The sequence below is a fragment of the Mus caroli genome, unplaced genomic scaffold (genome assembly GCF_978045245.1).
Source record: "Mus caroli unplaced genomic scaffold, Mus_caroli_1 scaffold_4, whole genome shotgun sequence".
NCBI lineage: Eukaryota > Metazoa > Chordata > Mammalia > Rodentia > Muridae > Mus > Mus caroli.
The window spans coordinates 30,799,000-30,821,016 of NW_028227259.1; the positions used below are offsets into that span (position 1 = coordinate 30,799,000).

General features: G+C 40.9%; 1 protein-coding gene across 5 annotated transcripts in view; it reads left to right on the plus strand.

Moving 5' to 3' along the window:
- Nucleotides 1–429: 429 nt before the first annotated feature.
- Nucleotides 430–22,017, plus strand: part of Rbm33 (RNA binding motif protein 33) — a 98,429-nt gene continuing 76,841 nt past the window's right edge. For 2 of the 5 annotated variants that reach the window (XM_021161823.3, XM_021161824.3), the window contains exons 1-4: nt 434–1,329; nt 15,062–15,140; nt 19,811–19,859; nt 21,053–21,129. In XM_021161823.3, the coding sequence (XP_021017482.1) occupies nt 1,287–1,329; nt 15,062–15,140; nt 19,811–19,859; nt 21,053–21,129 (248 nt within the window). In that variant the 5' untranslated portion in view covers nt 434–1,286. Of the gene's footprint in view, nt 1,330–5,419; nt 5,546–15,059; nt 15,141–19,810; nt 19,860–21,052; nt 21,130–22,017 lie in introns of those variants that run through there. The other 3 variants (XM_029477709.2, XM_029477708.2, XM_085836551.1) reach the window with 3 other exon arrangements.

The window sequence follows — 22,017 nt, forward strand, 5'->3', positions numbered from 1 at the left end:
ATAATTGAAATACACGTCTTTTTTTCATGTGTAATACGTTATAAAGTATTACGAAGTAATTTTATCATTGTACATATTTTTGAGAGGTCTTTCTCAAGACCAGCACTGATATTATCTTGAAAATATTCTCAGCTGGGTATTCCATCCTGAACAGTGTAAAAAATTAGGAAAAGGTGACAAGGGGTTCAAGCAGTTTAGATATGAATTAATGTGCTTTCTGACAGAAATCTAGTTAGTCAGTGAGGCTCCATGCCAGGCTTACTTTTATTGGGCAACGACTTCATGACGATAAATCAATGAGGATTTTTTTAAAAAAGGAAATTGTTTTTTTTTTTCCTTCTGTTTCTTAAATGAACATTATAAAACAGGGATTTTAGGGATTTTTTTTTAATGGGGAAAATTTTCAATCACCTAAAAGCTGAATTTCACAGCAGACATTCTTTCAGCTCCCTAAGACTTTCCGGGAATGTGGATGCCCGCGTCTGGAATTCTCACTGAGCGGCGACCAGCCTCCATGCCCGGCCTCTCCAAGGGGCCCACCTGCGGGGCTCCTCCGCCTTCCCAGCTCGCTTTTGCCCGAAACCTCGTCCTCTAAGACGCAGGCTTGGGGGCTTGCTTTAGGATGCTCTGGCGTCCGTCTTTGAGGTCGTGGTACCTAGTCCCACCGCCACACACCTCCTCTCCTTTCCTAAGACCCTAAGCGCTAAGGTTTCCGCCAGCTAGCGCGAACGCGAGTGCGCGTGCGTCGATGCAGCGTTCGCGCGCCTCAAGCTTGGGGGCGCGGAAGCCAGACTCGGCCGTTAGCGTCGCCGGCCGCGCTTCGGCTCCACTTGCCACGGCGGCTCAGCCGTCGTAAAGCGCAGCCGCGCCTACTGCTGCAAGGCGATTTATGACGGCCTCCGGTTCGACTTTACGGCGTGTGGCCGTCCACACTCCTCCCGCCTGAAGCCTCGGCCTTCCAGCCCGGCCGAAGCTGTGTCTGTGCGCAGCTCTTTCTAGCGCGCGCCGCCGGGCACTCGCTGGCGGTCAGGCACCCGGGACCTTAGGCGTCCGCCCGCCGCCGTCTGGCTCTTCCGCACGCCTTGCTCCCGGCGTGCACCGCGGCGCAGCCATGTTGCCGTAGTGTTGTTTTCTTCCTGCGGAGGCGAGGGTGCGACGCGCGGGCCTCGCCTCTGCTCGCTCGCGGGCGCCGGCCCTCGCCGCTCCCCCGCCTCCCCGGCCCGCACCAGAGCCGTCGGCCTGCCAGGAGCTCGGGGGACGGCTGAAGGCCGGGCCCGGGGACCACTATGGCGGCCGCCCTGGGCGCGGGCGGAGGAGCAGGCGCTGGAGGTAGGTGGGCCGCGGCGGGGGCCGTAGACCGGGCACCCTTTATGTAGGGCCTTCGTGCTGCCCCGCCACAGACGGAGCCGCCCCGGGCTTGCCGCCGCCGTTCAGGCCGGGAGCGCGGAGCGTTAGGCCCGAGGCGGCGACGCGAGGTCGGCGGCGGCCCCGCGACGGGGTCGGGGGTCGGGCGGCCCTGGCGACTTCCAGTCTTCTTGGAAGATGCGCCCTGGGCAGCGGCAAGCAGCCTACTCAGTGTAAAAAGAATTTTGCGGTTTATTAGAGTGCTTTAAATAAACCTATTATCATCTAAGGAAAACTTGTGTTTGGCAGTATGCTTGAAAGGGATGAAGACCGTGTACAAAGGGTTAGTTACTGAACCAGTTGTTTGGGTATTTTCATTTCGCAATCGTAAACGATATGGAAAGACTAACCAGTTATAAGTAAAACCACATTTTGTTGAATGAGGATTTTTAAAAAAGATGTGGAACAATAAAAAAAAAATGACGTTTCAGGACTTGGATAAAAGAAGACCCTCACGGTAAAATGTGGATAACAAAAGCATTTGCCAGCTAGTTCTGGCAATAGACACTTGAACTATTCTACATATTCCAGAGGTGTTAGTGATGCTTACAGATTGGGGGTTGGGGTGGGCATGTTAAACAACCCTGCTTAGGAGTTCTGACCTCAAAACAAAAACCCAAATGGCAAAGACTACATCCAGAATGCCATTTCTGGCAGGATGTGGTATGGTATATGTCACTGCCAGCTTACATAGATGATTTTTTTTTTTTTAACATGCAGATTCGAGGCTTTCTAGTTAAATGTTTAAAATACATTTTGTCTGCTTTACCTGATTAGAGAAGGTAAAAACTAAGGTTTTATATGTGAGTCTCAGAGTTATGGGAACCCTTGGGTCAAAGCTGTTTTTAAAAGATGAAGATGATATTTTCATTTTCCAATTTTTTTCTCACTAGTGTGGTTTGGTTTTCCAGAGGCTGTGTGGCATGTGAAGACTTGACATTGATGGCTTGGGGACTATGTGCTTTTATGATCTTTTAAGTTTCTCATTTAAAACTTTAATCGTAAAAACTGATAAATATCCACACAAATAAAACTTGAGGGCTGTCTATTAGTTTTTAGCCAGAAAGTTTGAGGGTCGTAATTTTAGAAGGCTAGATTGCCTTTTTGGAAGTTTGGAATTTTTCTTCCATCTTAATATCTTGTCAGCATTCCCATTGCTTAGACTTAATCCAGACTCCTTGGGAAAGTAGGCAAGTTCTTTTGAATATTCACCTTGGTGCTCAGCAGCTCTGCAGTCCTGGAACTGCTGGACCTCTTCAGCCCATGTGCAGTACACTGTTCCTGCCTTGAAGGGGTTACACTCCTATTGGTAGTTGGTCATCTCTGAGGCTTACTGTTGGGTAAGTTCACCCTTTCTAGTTCTTTCTGAACCCTGGCTGGTTCAACTTAGCTGTTCTGGCTCAAACTCTTCTCAAGCTGATCAATCTGGCTTCTCTGGGCTTCTCCTGGATTGCTCTGTTTGGCCTCACACTAACTCTAGCAACCTTTCCTAATCTGGCTTCTTCTCATTTTCTGGCTTGTTCTCTCTTCAACCTGTCTTTGTAAAACTCTCCCAGGAAAACTGCCCCCTTCCTCCTTTTTCTTTTCCCTTCTTTCCCTTTCCCTCCCTCTCTCCCTCCCTCCCTTATTCTCACTAATTGTCTGCCACTCAATTAGACATCCCTTTCAAACATTGGTGCTTTCTTCTATAAGCTAACTTTACCTTCCTTGTTTGGGATTAAAAGTGTGTACTAAGGGCATGTCAGTATTCCAGCAGAGGGATTAAAGGTGTGTGCTAAGGCTGAGATACAACTAGAAACAGTTTTTTTTTTTAAAGTAAGTAACACAATCTTGGGGGTTCACAGTGTGATCAAATATCCTGTAACTGTCTCCTGATTCAACATGCTCCGGCTCCTGAGGGAGGAGGCCTTACTAGAGAAATTATTGGCTACTATTTATCTGTTTGCTACCTCAGTGCCTCCCTCTCCATCTAGTAACACTCTTATTTTCTCTTGAACAATTACCTTAATCTGTAAATTGTTTTTTAAGACCTGTGAGGACAAGCATGTCTGCCTGCCTTGCCATGCACCCCAAATTCCTGACCTTGTACATGTGTTCAGCATATACTTGATAGATGAGTTAGAGATTGAAATATTTTATTTAAAAGAAAACAACACCCTTTCTTCTGTACATTAGATTTCCAATGTTTGCTGTAGAACCAACAAAGCCATTACACTGGAAATATTTACATTGTAGGTAATACCGTCTTTATATCTGTAGATTGCTTACGTGACACCTCCGTTTAGCATATCACCTAGCACAGTGGCTTTCGAGTTTACAGTTAGATTCCACACTGGCATTATGATTTAGTACTGCACAAGCTTCATGGGTAGTTCTAGTGTGTACTGTGCCACACTTTGACTTCTGTCTCATTACATTAAAAGGCTGCTGTGTACCTTGCATGGGTTTATAATCCCAGCACTTGGGAAATTGAGGTGGAAGGATTATAAGTTTGAGGCCACCTGGGCTGCATAGTGAGAGTCTGTCTTTACCCGCTTCCCCAACAAAACCTGGTTGTTGCCTAATGTAACTGCATTGTTAAACTAAATCAATTAAATGTCCCAGAATTGTCAGTTTAAAATTAATCTCAATATTGTAAGGGGTTGATGGTGGTGGTAGTAGTAGTAGTAATATTTTCAATGTCTAGAATGTAACCAGAAACTAATGGTATCACTAGGTGGCCAAAATAGATGATCACAGAGGTACAATTATGTCGGTGTGAGACTTAGGTCTTACAGGAATCAAGCATGCCCGTAACTTTAGATAGTCGCTCTTGCCAAGTAAGGGTGAGGGAAGCATGGGGTGCTTGCTGCTGGTAAAAAGAATATTGCACCTGTAACATTGGACATAGAGATCAACATAAATGCAAAAATCGGTCTTTAAGGACACATTGTAGAGCAAATAATAAATTTCATGGGCTAGTGCTTACTTTGCAATATAAAATGAAAAGTTAGGACATAAATTTTAGCAAAAACCCTTGCAACTGATTTGTATGTTAAGGCCTAACAGTTTATAAAGCAGCTCATGAACTGGAATGCGTGCCTTGTCTCACAATTTAACAGTAATCTTGGACCTTACATACAATGGTTTTATAGGTGAGGAAACTAAAATGTACTTGTAAAATTTTGTTTCTTGGGTCAGTCTTACTGAAGAAAAAGATTAAGAAATTTAAGACATACCTAATGTAAAAAGAATGAACCCACTGTCAACATTTATCAACATTTTGATGTTGCTTAGCTCATGGATTAGGTTTTTGTTTTTGTTGTTTTGAGGCTATGTTTTTGTCAGTTTAATGTTACCTCAGTGGCTAGATAGGCTTAGTTCTACTGTGTCTGGCAAGTTAAAATGAATCTTACAGTGACCATAAGGTATGTTTTTGACACCCTGCACACATAGTATATATGTGATCATATGAGTGTGTATAGGTGTGTGTGTGTGTGTGTGTGTGGAGGACAGTGGTCCATGTATCTATCACTCTTCACCGTTTGGAGACAGGATCTCTCTGAGCATGGAATCCATCCATTTGAGCTAGGCTGTCTGGCCAGTAAGCCAGAGGGATTCTCTGACTCTTCCTTCTCCCATCTTTTAGCATAGGGGTGATGGATGGACTCAAAAGCTTATGGTCCAGTTTTTTATGTGGGTATTGGGGATTTGGACAAAGTCTTTATGCTTGTGTGGTAGACCTTCATTAACTGAGACTTCTTCCCAGTCCTTGAGTGTAGTTTTTCAGATAGGGAAAGATCTGTTGTATACATAGCCATCTTGGAAGATAATCCTGTACATACACAGATAACTGTATTTTTAATAGTGAATAGAACCTGTTTATCATTCTGGGTTTGCTTGTTCACTTGAGAACCATTTCTTTTCTGTGTCTGTAGGTTAGAGATGCATCCATCTACCATTAGTATTTCATGAGCATCTTTTTTTTTTTTTTTCTTTTTCACTGTAGGGTCTTGCTTGTGCTAATGTCTCAAGATGGATACCTTTAAGATTGGGTTTACTGAGGCATATAAATGGAGAGTTTGGGTAGCTACTTTTTAGTCATCCTTAATACTTGGTACTGTTCTGTCATTCCATCAGTCAAATATTCCCTTTCTCTTTTTTTTTTTAAGATTTATTTATTTATTTATTACATGTAAGTACACTGTAGCTGTCTTCAGACACTCCAGAAGAGGGCGCCAGATCTCATTACGGATGGTTGTGAGCCACCATGTGGTTGCTGGGATTTGAACTCTGGACCTTCGGAAGAGCAGTTGGGTGCTCTTACCCACTGAGCCATCTCACCAGCCCTCCCTTTCTCTTTTAAATGAGTCTGAATTTTTGCTAATGTATGTGGGAAAAGTAGCTTCAATGTTGTATTTTATACTACTTATAGTTCTCAAATGAATCTTTATGTGCCTTGTAATGACGTGTTCATGCATTCACTTTTTAAAAATTGGGCAGCAAATGTATTTCTTATTTCTAAGTTCTTGTTTTGATGATTGGCCCTATGGTCTTCCCTGTGACCTTGTTTTAAACTCATTGTGGCAGTTTTAGCTTTACCTTGTGACATGTATCTGTTCTTGAATATTTTCCTCTCAGAGTTCTCCGTGTCACTTCCTCTTTCCTTTTCACATACCTTTGCATAACCCAGAAGGCCTTGTTTTTGGCTATGGTATGAACTTGGGCCTTCTGTGCTTCCATGTACTGAAGTCCCCATCCTGTTATGTAGGGTTTCTAGTTAGTAGCTTTTAAATATTGTGGCTTATTTGCATGTTGTATGCACATGTTCTTGTAACACGGCATGTGCTTTCCAGAATGCTCTTTGATTAATCTGGTGCATTAAAAACACTGAACGTTATAATCACCACCTGGGAGTTTGTGCAGAATTCTGTTGGTATTGTGACTTGGATTTTGAGAGGTTTGTTAACATAATTTAAGGTGTTTTTTTTTTTTTTAAAGATGTATTTATTTGATACATGTGAGTACACTATCACTGTCTTCAGACACACTAGAAGAGGGCATTAGAACCCATTACAGATGGTTGTGAGCGACCCTGTGGTTGTTGGGAATTGGACCTCTTGAAGAACAGGAGGTGCTTTATAGCTACTGAGTCATCTCTCTGGCCCCTTGTTTTTCTTTCTAATAGTTGACATATTGTCGTTTTAGGTGGTCTAGTTTTTTTTTTTTTTAAACAATGGGTTATTTTTTTTATATGAGTTTAATTTATGTATATGAGTACACTGTAGCTGTCTTCAGACACACCAGAAAAGAGCATCAGATCCCATTACAGATGGCTGTGAGCCACCATGTGGTTGCTGGGAATTGAACTCAGGACCTCTGGAAGAACAGTCAGTGCTCTAAACCACAGAGATATCTCCAGCCCTTTGTTGTTGTTGTTGTTGTTTTTTTTTTTTTTTAATGTATGTATGTATGTATAAGAGTGTTCTATTTACATGTATGTCTGCATGACAAAAGAGGGCATTAGATCCCATTATAGATGGTTGTGAGCCACCTTGTGGTTATTGAACTCTTAACTGCCAAGCCACCTCTCTAGCCCTAGTTTGTTTTTTCCAACCTTTACATTCTCAAATGTCTTAGTATTTTATACAAAAGCTCCTCTGTTGTCTTTGGTTATTACAGGGTTTCTGTTGCTATGTTGAAACATCTTGACTGAAAACAATTTGGGGAGGAGAGGGCTTATTTTAGCTTATGTTTCACATCACCGTCCATCAGTCAGGGCAAGAACTCAAGGTAGGAACTGATGCTGACTTGCTCAGCTTGGTTTCTTGGACCATTACTGCCCCAGTACACTGGGCCCTCCCACACCAAATACCAATCAAGAAAATGCTCTGTATACTTGCCTACAGGTCAGTATGATGAAAGCATTTTTCTCAAATGTGTTCCTTCTTCTCAGATGACCCTATCTTGTGTCAAATTGATAGAACACTAACCAGGACACTTCGGTAATTGAGACAGTTAAAACTAGTTGGATTCTGGTTTTAATAATTGAGAAATTTAGATTTTTCTAGTTATATAGTTGTATCTTCATCTATGTTTCTCTTTTTTGGAAGTCAGGTACTTGACTAGAGAGTATTGGCTGTCCCTCCAATACCAAGTCCAATACAGTGGGTAGTGAGAGATGTCTTGATCTCTTTGTCTTGGTTTACAGTTTAGTGGCTGATTTTTAAATGTCTTACCTTGAGTGTGACAGTTGCTATGTAGGTTGTTGATAGTGTTTGAATCAAATACTTCTCTGGTTGCAGAGGTAATCATGGATCTCCCTTTTCCAGTTTCTTTTTTTTTTTTTTTTTTCTTTTTTTCTTTTGGTTTTTCGAGACAGGGTTTCTCTGTGTAGCCCTGGCTGTCCTGGAACTCACTCTGTAGAGCAGGCTGGCCTGCTCAGAAATCCGCCTGCCTCTGCCTCCCAAGTGCTGGGATTAAAGGCGTGTGCCACCACGCCCAGCATCCTTTTCCAGTTTCTTAACATAGTGTTGTGTTAATAGATTCTCAGTGTTGAACAAACCATGCATTCCTGGGTTCAATACCTCCTTCATTTATAAATTTGTTCTCTGTTTTGCCCATAGTTTTCTTGTTCTGTATGCATTGTTAAAGAGAGAAAACATCTATATGCCCTGTTAAAGAGAGGAGCCTCCCTCCCCCCAAATATCAAGTTTGATTTTAGGTTTTAATCTTTGATTACAGAGGCTGTTTCAGTTGTCTTTGCATGAGAGTGCACATGGGCTGTATGCTGCTCTGAGGAAGTTCTGGGGACTTTGGAAAGTAGCAGTGTAGGAAGATTGCTCGACTGTGAAACTACACATGGGTTTAAAGTTCTTTCTATTTCTTCTATCATTGTACCTTTTAAAGCTTTTTAAAAAATGAAATGTCAGCTTTAGTCTATTTTTTGTAGTTTTTTTTTATATTTTTAAATTAATACTATTACACTTTTAGTAGTATGCTATTAAATACAATAACAGGTTTTAGTATTACAACAATTTTTATACAGTGTGTAATGTATTTTTTTTAATCATATTTAACCCTCATTACCCTATGTAGTCTCTTTTTACTCCTACTGATCATCTTCCTTGCTAGTCTACCTTTTTTGGTGTCTCCAGTTTAGTTGAAGTTGGTTATGTGAACATGAGTGAGGGACTTTTTTTTTTTTTTTTTTTTTTTTTTTTTTTTACACAGGAGAATAGGCAACCTAACAGTGGTGGCTGTAGCATTGAAGAAACATTCTCTTCCAGCAACCATTAACTAACTACTAGTAGATCTTCATGGGGGTGAGGTCATCCTCTTGTGTCCTTCCACTTAACTGCATTAACTGCCTATAAACCCCCTGGAAAGGTTGAAGTCTTATAAGCTCCTCCCCCATCCTTGATACAGTGTTGAACAGTCTAGTCTTGTGAGGTAGCTGCTGTGAGTTCATGAGTGATGTGCCATGTCATATCTGGAAGACAGCCTTTCTCCAGCTCTTACATTCTTTGTGTCCCCTTTTCTAAGATGTTCCCTGAGCTTTGGATGGGGTGATAACAGATACTTGATTTAGGGCTGAACATGGAACAGACACTGTCAGCACTTTGATCAGTTTTGAGTTGTCAGTAACCACTATAAAAAGAAGCTTCTTAGATAAAGTCGAAGAGCAGCTCTTACTTAAGGGTGTAAATAAAATATTCAGGAGCAGTTTGAGGAGTACATTTGCCTATTTAGCCTAGTAACAGTAGTAGCTTCTCCACAATGTCTTGTGACCCTCTCTAGCCATGGACTGTTGACTAGAAGTATAGTTGTAGGAATAATTCCTTTCTATGGAGCAGGCCTTAAATCCAATTAAAACATTTAATTACCCTCATCACAGTCATGGAACTGTTGCACCAGTGGGTACATCTTGCCTATGCCTATATTATATGTGTAAAACATATCCTATATTATGTGTATAAAACACATTAAAAAGGCACACAAGGCATTTTCCCTGAACTGTACTTGTGTTTTCCGCCTTTTGCTTACTATAATGGCACTGTTGTCAGCACTGGTACAGAAATAACTTTAGGCCCTCTATTACTTTTAGGTGTATGGGAGTGGCTTGTCACATTAGTTACTGGTTTTGGGACCCACTCTAATAGAATGATTTTTATCTGAACTAATTATATGTGCAAGGTCTTTGCTATTTGTAAATAAGGGCATGTTCTGGGGTTATAGTGGTCAGGATTTTTGATAGGCATTAACTGTATGTAGTATAATGAAAGAATGGGCCTTGTTTCTGATCCCTATGCACAGTTTCTAAAAATCTTGGAATTTGTTCTCTTATGCTAATGAAATGAGTGGAGAGGGGTTTCCTTAGCTTTGAAATGAGAGTTGGTTGTATGAAAAACCAACAATGTGTGTTTAAGGGGTTAGATGTTGGTGTTCAGCGTTATAAGGGATGGTTGATCTAAAGAAAGATCCTGCAAGATGAATTTAGACTTCTCAGTAGCAGGGTATTAGCCTCTCAAGTACTGAACCTTAAACTCATTTTGCATTATTGTTGCACAAAAGGCAGTGTTAGCAAGTCAGTTTCTGTATAGCCAAATCTCTTGTCTGATCTAGGGGTTGTCAGAAGGAACCATTACCTAAGCAATTCTCAGCCATAGGAGGCTTACTGGTTTGCCAGGTATGTCTCAGAACTAAGTTGTGCAAGAGCTCTGAGAATCCTTCAGAAGAGCAACCCCATAAAGCCTCAGCAATCACTGACTATTTACAAAAGGCTACCACAAAGTCTAGTTGCCATCTTTCCAGAATTCATGCCAGATACAATGGCTCTGCTAATATTCTGCTACAGTTTAGAACTTTGAACTCCCGACCTTCCAGAAATGCAACCTCAGTGCAACCCTTATTGTGGACACATCAGTGAGCTGAAAGGATGGCATATCTTGTTCTTCACTAACTCTTCACTCAGTTGTCTTTGTAAAATTAAGTTAGTTTGACTTGTAGATTGTACTAATTTAAACAGCCACTCTAGCATCAGCACTTCCCTTTTATGTTGACAATCCCAGAACTAGGGGTCCATTCAACAGCACTGCTCCTACTCACTAAAGATGGCAGATGAGGTCCAGGCTACCCACTGTGGTGTTTGGGCAGGCTCAGGGTCTACAGTTCAGTGGACTAGTCCACTGGGGAAGAAAGAGCTGTTGGCTTTGTTTTCATTTGCCTTTGGGAGAGTAGATGTAGTTTCTGATGGTGCTCAGTTTGTCAGATCTTCTATTGGTTTTGGTATTGCTGTTACATAAAAGAATCTTTGCTTACTCTAAGAACAAAGGTTTTCTTTTGTTCTTTTACAGAGTATTGATACAGATTCCTTTGTTTAATTTTTATCATGGCCATACATTATGGGTGAATTCTCCCTTACCTTATTATATTGAGGTATTTAAAGATATTCCTGTTAGGTCGCTGGCTGGCTAGGGATTCCAGTAACCTCATTCAAGAAGGGATGGAATAAATAGTATTTGCAGAAATGGTTTGGAAGTCATTTAATGGATAACAGCCTGCCTGAGTAATATATGGAGCAGCTGTGGACATGGGCGAGATGAATTGTTACTCTATTGCAGTATTCAGTATACATCGTTTTAAATGAAAAAAAAAAAATCAGCCTGTACACCAGAAAAGTATGACCTACTCACAGGAAGAAAAGAAATAGGAACCACCTACCAGGAGGCCCAGAAATATTTTGAAGTAACCGTCTAAGAAACTTCTAGGCCACAAAAGAAACCAAAGCAAATGTATTATGTACATTATTAGAATTTAGGTGAACAGCATGCTCAGAAAGAGAGCAACAAAGAGTAATTTCAAAAGGGGAGCAAGGGACGTTTCTAGATCTGTAAAGTACAATCTCTGAAATATTCTCTTGACAGTTCAGTAAGAGACTGAGCAATTATGGAGGTCTATAAGAGTATCCATTTAATGGAGAAGTGGGGGAAAGCATGTGGGATACCATGAAGTGTGTACTTGAACACATGTGCATGCCCTGCTCAGAAGACCACGGGGATGGCAGACAAAGGCCATCTAGGGGGTTCTTACCCCTAGATTCAAGTAGAAGATATAAATCTGCATATCTAAGCACCACAAAGTGGGTAGCTTGATGGAAAGTTATTTACAGTCAGGAGACTAGAAAGTCTCTGGGGAATTTGGATGTCATACCCTTTCTTTCCAGTTCCTGATGATACTTTGTCTAGAAGCCTCACTGTCTGGTCTGACATGGGCCTTTCTCTGTATTATGTCTTGTCTACAAATTTCCTTTTCCTCATGAGGACACCAGTCATTGACTTAGTGTCCTCTTAATGTCCAGTGTTATCTCAACTTAAAATCATTTTCACCTTATTTCAAAAAACAGTAACGAAGTAATTTTCACACATCACATAGTTCAATTATTGTGGATCTGCTAACCACAAGATCTTGTTTGCAGCTTTCTGTGCATATAATTTTCATCTCTGTGAAGGATAGTTTTGCAGGCTATAAGGCACCCTGAGTTTTCTGTTATTGCCTGAACCCCCAACTCCTGATTCTGGAGATGGGCAGCATTTACTCTAGTTACCTTGTAGTGATGAGGCCTTTCCTCTTTCTCTAGGCTTTCTCCTTGGCTTTGGCTTTGGGACATTTTAATGTGTCTGTCTGTCTGTCTGTCTGTCTCCTTCTCTCTCTCTGTCTTTGTGTGTGTGTGTTTATTGTGTTATAAATTAAATTTGCTGAGCTTTTCTAGATATGAAAGCTGATTGTTTTTCAGTAAATTTGGGAAGTTTTCAGCCAATCTTTAGATGTTTTTCCCTGTTCCTTTGTACCATTTTTCTGATATTCTTTTTGGTTTATATTCATGGGATAGTGGTGGTCCACATTTTTTGCAATAGTGGTCATTTGATGCTTTTTTCCTATTTTGCCTGTTGAATCTGCTTTTGTGACCCCTGTCTTGTAAATGAATTTAGTCTGTTTGATTGATTGAGGCAGGGTCTCACACTGTATCCCTGAGCCTAGATCTCACTTCATAGCTTTGGCCAGGTTCGTGCTCATCACAATTCTCCTGATTCAGTGTCCCAAGTGAGTGCTAGAATTACTCATGTGAGCTACCATGCCTGATTCCTGTGATGTATTTGTTTTTTAAATTTGTGTGTGTGTGTGTGTGTGTGTGTGTGTGTATGTGTGTGCACATACATAGATCAAAGAACAACTTGGGGGATTGGTGTTTGACTTCCACCTTTCTGTGCTTCTGGGACTTGAAATCCCAGTGACAAATCCTTTACCTCTGCTGAGCCATCTTGTCAGCCCTCCTGTTATTTTTAATTTCAAGATGTATTTGGTTTTGTACTGGTTTGCTTTTTTTATGTGTCCTTTGCTATGGCACTGCCATGTTAATTTCTAGTTCTTCCTAGTTTGAACATAAATTTTTGAGCATAAATATCAGTGATGGCTACTTAAATGTCCTTATGAACCTCTCACAAGCAGTTTCTGCTGTCTCTTCCCTCTCATTTCCATGTATGAAGGGTTATACCTTTTTGTTTCTTTGATGTATGCTGTGTCATAAGACTTTACCTGAGGAGAGGGAAAATACACATTCGTGCACACACACACACACACACACACACACACAGCTATTCACCCCAGATAAGAAATTCACTACAGGCTAAAGTCCAATTTGGTGAACCAGTGAGTTTTATGGGGGTTACTCACAGGAATATGGATAAAGATACTTACAGCAGCAGATGACTCAAAGACAGCGCTATCACTAAAGCCTACCCCAGTCTGGGTTTACAGCTCACAACCTGGGAACCTGGAGTACACTGCACAGCCTGTAGGCAGCTCAATAGGAAGTGTCCTTTTTAAGTGACTTGATCTAAACCTTTACCCTGCAGGTGGTCTGGTCTGATTTCAAGATTCTTCTTTTCAGCTTTGCTGGTCTGTCTCTCCTCAGCCTTTTTCTCCCCCCCCCCCCCCCCATGGGTATTTGAGATAATACTGTGGTGTGACTGTGAGTGCTGGTTTCCCTACTTCTCCTTGGGTTTCTTACTGCTCTTTGCTTGTTGATTCCTTTGCTGACTGGAGTGTGAAGCTTCTGTTTTCCTCTTGAGAAGGACTTGTTGGTTGAGCATCTGTCCTACACGTGGTTCTTGGTGTGGGAGAAGGGTTCCCCCTACAGGTGAGCCTCAGGAGCAGGTAGGCTGGGGGTGTGGTAAAAGATACCAGAGGCTCTAGCTCTCAGCTAGAGAACCAGGGGCAGGCAAGGAGCCCTATGATTTTGGAGGAACACTGGGTCTGTTGCTGCCACAACTCTGAACATGTGAATTTCTGTAATCTGTATTTCATTTGGTTCCTCTCAGAGACTTTATATAGTAAAATTTAAAAGGCAGCCTATGGACCTAACCCTCATACCCCGTCTCTGTAGCCCTGGCTGTCCTGGAACTCACTATGTAGACTATGCTGGCCTCAAACTCACTATCTGCCTCCAACTCATCTATCTGCCTCTACCTCCTAAGTGCTGGGATTAAAGGTGTGCACCAGTACTCCCTGCTAAAGACAGTTTATCAGATTCTCTCAGGAGTCTTAACTGGGTAAAGGATTGGTTTAAAACCTTAGTGGCTAATTTTAAAGTTTGTGCTAGATAAATGCCCTAGGCAATAGGTATTTGTATCAGAATACTCAAGTATTCTGGCCTGAGTGGACTCTGTACAAATCCCCCCCCCCCCAACCCCTTTTGTTTTTGTTTTATTTTTGTTTTGGAGACAGTGTCTCTGTAGCCCTGACTGTCCTGGAACTTACTTGCTCTGTAGACCAGGCTGGTCTTGAATTCAAATCTGCCTACCTCTGCCTCCTGTGTGCTGGGATTAAAAGTGTGTGCCACCACTGCTAAGCTTCACATGAAAACTTTAATTTCAGTTTTTAGTGTTTTTTTTTTTTAACAATAAAAATAAATGTCAGGTGCCTCTCCTATTTTGAAAATATATTGTCACACTTAAACTTCCAGCAAATTTGTAAGGAAAATAATAACTTGATTTTACAAAGGAAAGAAAGAAGGGCTCTGTCTGTTTCTGAGCTCTCTTTGGCTTCTTGTCACCATTTTGAGATACAACTGTGCTGTATGTGTAAACTGTGTGTTTTACATGGCAGCAAAGCACCCACTGCTGCTGTCTGTTCTGATTCCATGCCTTAATGGCCAGACTTATACCAAGTTAAATATAATACAGTTGAAAATTTGCTCCTTAAGATTTGACAGTTTTTACTTTTTATAAATTGTGACCAGTAGAAAATTTATGTAGCTTGCATTATACTATTACATATATGTATATGTGTTTATGTACATTATAATATATTACATTATAATTATTACTGTTACTTATTTGGAAAATGTAAAGGTTGAAAATATTGAGTCTCTTAACTTTTAACAAATCATTTGTGCAGTAACAAGTTATAATTTAAAAATGCTGTTCTTGCTGTATTTTCATGCCTAGTAGTCAATACATTTTGGATTTCTTTTATTAAAAAACCTAATGCTTCAGCATGGCCTTATATGGATAATCTGGAGGGTTAGGCTCGACTCCTAAGGAAGCTGGTCTCCTAGCGATTGCCTTGTATCTGTCTTAATTTAACAAAACTGACTTGAGTGTACCCTAATTCACAGATGATGACTTTGACCAGTTTGACAAGCCTGGTGCAGAACGGTCCTGGAGAAGAAGAGCTGCTGACGAGGACTGGGACAGGTATGCTATGCCCATACTTGGGCTCCCCCACGGTGCCTTGTGTGATGTCTGTGATCCTGTACTGAATAGAGATCGTTACCAAAGATAGTGTGCTGGCCCTTTGGTGCCCTCCCTGTCCTATATGAACCTCCCTGATGGACTGATGGGAGGTCTCTTCAGGCTGCACCAGGGCCAGGTCCAAGTTTATGTTGTAAGTAGCTGTGTGGAGCATGTGCCCACTTTCTCTCTGTTTGTAGAACAACACTATGAACATTAGGATGCCACAGTACCTTTTGGTGTATAGTCTACCCAGTAGTTAGCAAGACTTTAAACATTTTTTCCATTTTAATATCAATTAGCTTTTAATTTTGTTTCCCTAACTATTACTGAAGGTGAACGTGCCTGCTTTATAAACCACAGTTGCACACACAGTGGAAAACAGTTGGTGATGGCTGATGTCATCTCAGTGTAGTGGGTGCCTCTTGTGGGAGCTCTACTTTTAGAGGAGGCATGCTGTAGGTGCACTAGGTGTAGGCTGGCTATGTTAGGTGCTGAGGCAAGTGAACAAAAAATATACTATGGTTATGGATTGATTTCATTTAAGAACAAGTGCCCAGAAGTTTACAGGATGATTTACAATGGACTCTTGGATGATTAACCTAGATAGATGAGTTAGCCTTTCCTGACTCATTCAGTGCTCAGTCAGGATTCTAGAGAGGACTGTTAGGGTGTGAAGGAGATGGATCTTATTTGTGTGGGTGAAGGTCGGGGTTGGGGGATTATCAGTTTTTATCTATATGGTCTGCAAACCCCCAAATCAGGTTAACTGGAAACACTTGAGAATATTTCTTAAATATAGACTTTACACATACAGCCATATTGCATGTAAGGAAAATCCCTGATTATACATGCCTGACTATTGTTCATATTTCCTCTATTACCTGTTACGTTTGCATGTGTGCCTGTATCTGTGCATTTTCACACAGTGCAGGTACATGTCTGATTTCCTATGGTTTGAAATTAAATCCAGATAAAGGTCTGTATTTTGAAGTGTTGGTTCTTCCTATTTGTGTTGTCTGTTGCTACAATGAACTGCTTGGACAGTTAACGTAGGAAGTTGTGTGCCCCATAGTTTTGGAGGCTCCACTTTTGTAATTTGCCTCATTAGCTTTGGGCCTCTGATGAGAAAGCATATCATGGGAGAGGTACATGGTCAAGTAAAACCACTCATGTATGGTATGAGCCAGAAACCTACTCATGTCCCACTGTTTCCTGGGACCTCTCACTAGTCCCCGTCTACTCAGTCCCATTACCTTCGCAGTATCACCCTGGACACCATGATTTTAACTGAATCATGGCCTTTGGAGGTTATTCATCAGAATTGAAGCCTTTAGTTCTTTGTGAAAGAAACAAAATGATATGTTTTCTAGGATTTCTGCCTTGCTGCTTATCTGTATATAGTCTAACTAACCCCCTTGTATTTTTTGTTCATGAATATAGGTATAAAGGTTGTTCACATTGATGTTTTAGTTTAGCAGTATGTGGAAGCCTCTCATGTCTGTCTTGTTATCTCCACTAGGAGCCAAACACTTCTGGGGGATTTAATTTAGTCACAGTGGTTTGTTTCCTCTAGTGTGTCTGTTAACTAAGAAGTTCTTCTGAGGCACAGATTAGACAGGTGCTTTAGTCAGGGTTTCTATTCCTGCACAAAATACCATACCAAGAAGCAAGTTGGGGAGGATAGAGTTTATTCGGCTTACACTTACACATTGCTGTTTATCACTGAAGGAAGTCAGAACTGGAATTCAAGCAGGTCAGGAAGCAGGAGCTGATGCAGAGGCCATGGAGGGATGTTTCTTATTGGCTTGCTTCCCCTGGCTTGCTCAGCTTGCTTTCATATAGAACCCAGGACTATCAGCCCAGGGATGGCATCACCTCCAAGGGGCCCTCCCCCCTTGATCACTAATTGAGAAAATGCCTTACAGCTGGATCTCATGGAGGCATTTCCTCAACTGAAGCTCCTTTCTCTGAGATAACTCCAGTCTGTGTCAAGTTGACACACAAAACCAGCCAGTACAACAGGAGATTTTCATTTACTCTTTTTTTTTTTTTTTTTGGTTTTTCGAGACAGGGTTTCTCTGTGTAGCCCTGGCTGTCCTGGAACTCACTTTGTAGACCAGGCTGGCCTCGAACTCAGAAATCCGCCTGCCTCTGCCTCCCGAGTGCTGGGATTAAAGGCGTGCGCCACCACTCCCGGCTTCATTTACTCTTTTCCAAAGTAATTACCCATAACATCTTCCACTCCTGAGCATTGGTTTAGAATAATTTTGAAGCATAGACTCTTGTGTCCATTGTGTTTAATCTGTGGTAATTATTCTCTTATTGTGGTCAGACTGCTCTAATAGTCCCTTAGTTAGAATTTACTGGTTGGCTCCTGAGTCTGCCTATTGCTGAGACTTGTAGTTTTTGGCAGCTTCCTTCCTTCCTGCTATGTTGGTTGGTCATGGTGTGAGGAAGCCTGGTTTTATTACTCTTCTCAGTCTGGGTAGCAGTTGTCTCTGTAAACCAGCTTCTTTTCCCACATGGTCTGCAGTATGGTGTTTGCATATTCTAGATTCTGTGTTTTGAATGTTTTGATACTGTTTAAGTATCAGACACTTTCTGCCTGCTGCATAATGGAGAGGTTTTGGAAGAGTGGTTATTTTGAAAACCTCTTGTCATGTTGTATTAGTGCAAGAGAATATGGTGATGCTGACTCCACATCTGAAACATGTTCAGGCAGTATAGGTGCACACTGAGAAGATCTTAATTGAGAAACATTTAATGAAGGTATATTTAGGGAGCAGGCTTAAGGAATGAGCGTTACCTACCCAGAACATAGTGGTTCCTGTGTAGGCCCCAGGGGAGGGCTGGTCTGGGACTGAATTCAGAAGCTGTAGGTGGGGACATCTATGTGAGCCATTCCTGGAGGACATAGTCAAAGTCCAGAATGAGTTGAAAGAGACTAGAATGGATAGGAACCAGAGGGCAGTAGACTGAGTTCTCAAACAGTGGCCATGCTGTCATACAGAGCCAGGTGACTGACAAACACAGTCACTCAAAATCATTTTCTTATTTTCAAATGCTTTTGCTTGTTAGTACAAGTTGCATATTCTTTGTAGTTTTTCTGGTATAATTATGAAGCCCTCTCTTATTACCATCCCAATTAATGTGTCCTGAGAAAGTGATATTACCTCCTAGTTCCCATTTCTTAAAGCTGTGGCATGGAGAGAAACTCATTTTCAAAGAGGTACTTGCATGGTTTTGGTCATATAGAATCAGGTTCTCAAATAAGGCGTTGGCTGTCAGCTTATTTTCCTGCTCTCACAGGAGGAATATAACAGAAGATAGCCAAATCCCATATGACTGGTGTAAAAATGTTGGGAGGAATTATGCAGAAGTCAGAAAGGTAGTCTTTAAAGTCCTTGTCTTGCATCTCTCTCAGGTTATTTAAGCTCTTGTCCATATTTCCATTTATGAAGTGAGGGTATGAGACTAATTACAGAGTAACTTACAGTAACACAGAGCCTTTAGTATATGAAGTGAGTGATCTTTTTCAAGTTGTTTCTAGTTCTTTCAGAACTAGATACTATAACATTGTTGTTTCTAGTTCTTTCAGAACTAGATACTATAACATTGTTGTTTCTAGTTCTTTCAGAACTAGATACTTTAACATTTTGTTTCTAGTTCTTTCAGAACATACATAAGAATGTAGAAACAGAACTATTTTGGGAACAAAGATAACAAATGGGAATGGGGAGAAGAGGGAATACTTATATACCTGAACGGAAATGGCCTCCTTTCATAAGGCAGTGGGAAGTATTTAAACCTTGATGTGTTAAAGGTTCCCTCTGGAATCTTGAGAAAACCTGTTCCTAGGCACTTTATCACAAAAGCATGCTGGGAGACCTGAACCTGGCAAGTGACCACTATGATTTCCATTCCACACTCCTTAGTTACATAATTTAAAATTTTTCTTTAAAATATTTAAGGTAAGTGTGTGTGTGTGTGTGTGTGTGTGTGTGAGTGAGTGAGTGTGAGCGCGTGCGCATGCATGTATGCATGCCATGTATGCATGCCATGTGAGTGCAGTGCTCTTGGAAGCCAGAAAGGAGTGTTGAATCCTCTGAGCTATACTTGAAGTTCCCTGATAAGGGTGCGTGGAACTGAACTCATCATCTGCAGGAGGAGGTGCTCTTAACTGCTGAGCCACTCACTGCTTCTGCTCAAATATTTTAAGTTCCTTTTGGTTTCTGCTAGTTGGATGAGTATCAGGTGATTTCTTGTGTGTGTGTTTTTCCTTCCTGATTAATGATATTGAACACCTTTTTCTTCACATCATAAGTTTTTAAAGACGGGGGAAGCTTTAGGTGTTTTTCTTGATTATTTGATTATTCAGCAGATTCAGAGGGAATAAAGTACTTTCTACAGTGCTGAGCTTAAGTCTAGTAAGCCACCTTCTGTATTGAGCCTGTCCTTAGCTGACAGACAGACTTGTCCATGTATCCTTAAGAATATCTATTCTTTTTGTAGAGGAAGGAAAGTGTAGCTACCTGGAAGTTCTCATCCTGGAGCCTTTACTGGATTTCTGAGTGACTACTGTTCATTTTCTAGTCTAATAGGAGTGACATTTTGCATTTTTCTTTCCCCAGTGAACTGGAAGATGACTTGCTTGGAGAAGATTTACTGTCTGGCAAAAAGGTAAAAAAACCAAAAAAAAAAACCAAAAAACCAAAAAACCCAGGGACACACCCACACCACCACCATCACTTGTATATGGGGTAGACTTTTTAGAAAGCCGAACATGGACCAGAAGTTTGTAAATGGAGTGATTGTTTTGTTGCTGTCGATTGAAATAGATAAGGTCTTTTTCCCTAGAATTATTATTGACTATTAGTACTGTAATAAAAGTTCCAGGACAGCCAGGGCTACACAGAGAAACCCTGTCTCGAAAAAAACAAACAAACAAACAAAATACACAGTTAAGTTTTTCCAGTTTTACAAGCTGTAGATGTCAGACACTTACTGTTTCATTTAAGAAGTAAAAAATCAAGTCAGTTTTTCTTTCTTCACTTAAAGTTTGTGTGTGTGTGTGTCTGCCCTTTGGAAGGATATGCCCCTTTTAGACTTAGGAATACTTTTAGTAGAGGAAGAAAGTTGAACCACCCCTCTGTCTAGAATATTGAGACATGTTTAACCCAGCCTAGAATTTAGAACTCTAGCAGATCACTCTGATGCCTCTACATGCTATAGAAATGGGTGATAATGTTGGAAGACCTGAGCTATTATTTGTATTTTCATGTCATCTATTTGGGAAAGCCAAAGTTATGTTTCTAATTGGTTTACTTTCTGATCCAGTGACCTTAAAAACAGCTTGTATCAGATTTGTATCTTTTGTCTTGTTTAAAAACTTGAGATTTTTTTTCTGTCATTATTAGTCATTTTAAGATTACCATTCTTTTTTGAAGCTGACCTTCAACTTATAGAGCAATGCCTACCCGTGCCTCCACGTGTTGGTATTAAAGACATGTCATCATGCCAGGCAAGGCAGCCATTTGTGTTTATTCTGGTTAAGAAAAAGTTGTTAACAGATTCCCTTCCAGGGATGTCTTACCTAACCTTTTTCTTTTGTGCTAGAATTATAATAAATGTGACCATTATGTTTGCTTGCTATTTACTTGTCTGTGGCATTGAAAATTTCTCAGGGGTTAGCCAGTAGGTTGTATGTGGGCTTTCCAGATTCTCTGTGGTAATGCCAGGCTGAGTAAACCTGGAGGATGGCAAGAGGTGGAGCAGTAGGAGGTTAGAAACAGCCCTCTCAGGGTGAGCTTGTGCTTGTAACAAGGCTTCTTATGGAACTGACACGTGTTAATTATATTTCTTCTTTGAATTAGAATCAGTCGGATTTGTCAGATGAAGAGCTGAATGATGATCTGTTACAGAGTGATAATGAAGATGAAGAAGACTTCAGGTACTCAATATTAGCTTATTAAAACTGGACCATACTTAACTAAGTTGATGAGAATTGTGTATATATTTTGTATTATAATGAGTAATTGAATAATGTGGTATTGGTGATGTACAATTAAATTTTGAACAAGATATTGTTGTATTCTGATTTAGAAGCTATATAGATTGTTCCCATAAGTAGGTCACTGGCTTAAAGTCATGTATGCCTTTCAGGGAATGTTGTGAAAGCTCAGCGCTCTCTGCCTGGAGTGTAGTGGTCTCTGACTTGATGCAGGTGACTGCAGTTTGATATTGCTGATTTTGTTTTCCTTTTCAGACAGTTTTTAATTGATACTACTCCAGAGAAGTACTTAGAAATACTCATTTTTCTGTTTTAGGCGGAAACATGGGGAAAATATACACATCCTTCTGGGTTATAAATGTGATTGCAGATGCATCATATGAAGGCCATAGATTTGAAACCTGTTTTTTCACATGGTTTGTGACTAAAAGTATACTTCCAAGTCTCTTCATTGATATCACTAATTGTATTTAGATCTTTTGAGTGAAGTTGGCCTTGAAATGTATCTTTGGAGTTTGGCAAGATGTTTGAAGTCTATGTTGTGCTCAGCTTTGCTGTATAGGCTACTTGCTATGACCAAAGATTTACTTTGTGGTCTTGAATCTGAAATCTCATGTGTGTGTATGTGTGAGTGTGTGTGTATGTGTGAGTGTGTGTGTGTTTAAGTACATATATTTAACCTAATTTTAAAGAATTGTCTGAATATGTCTGTGTAGCACTTGTGACTTCTGAGACCTGAAGGGTGTCAGATCCTCTGAAACTGGAGGTACAAATGATTGTGAGCAACTCTGTGGGTACTGGGACTAGAACTTGGGTCCTCTAGAAGAA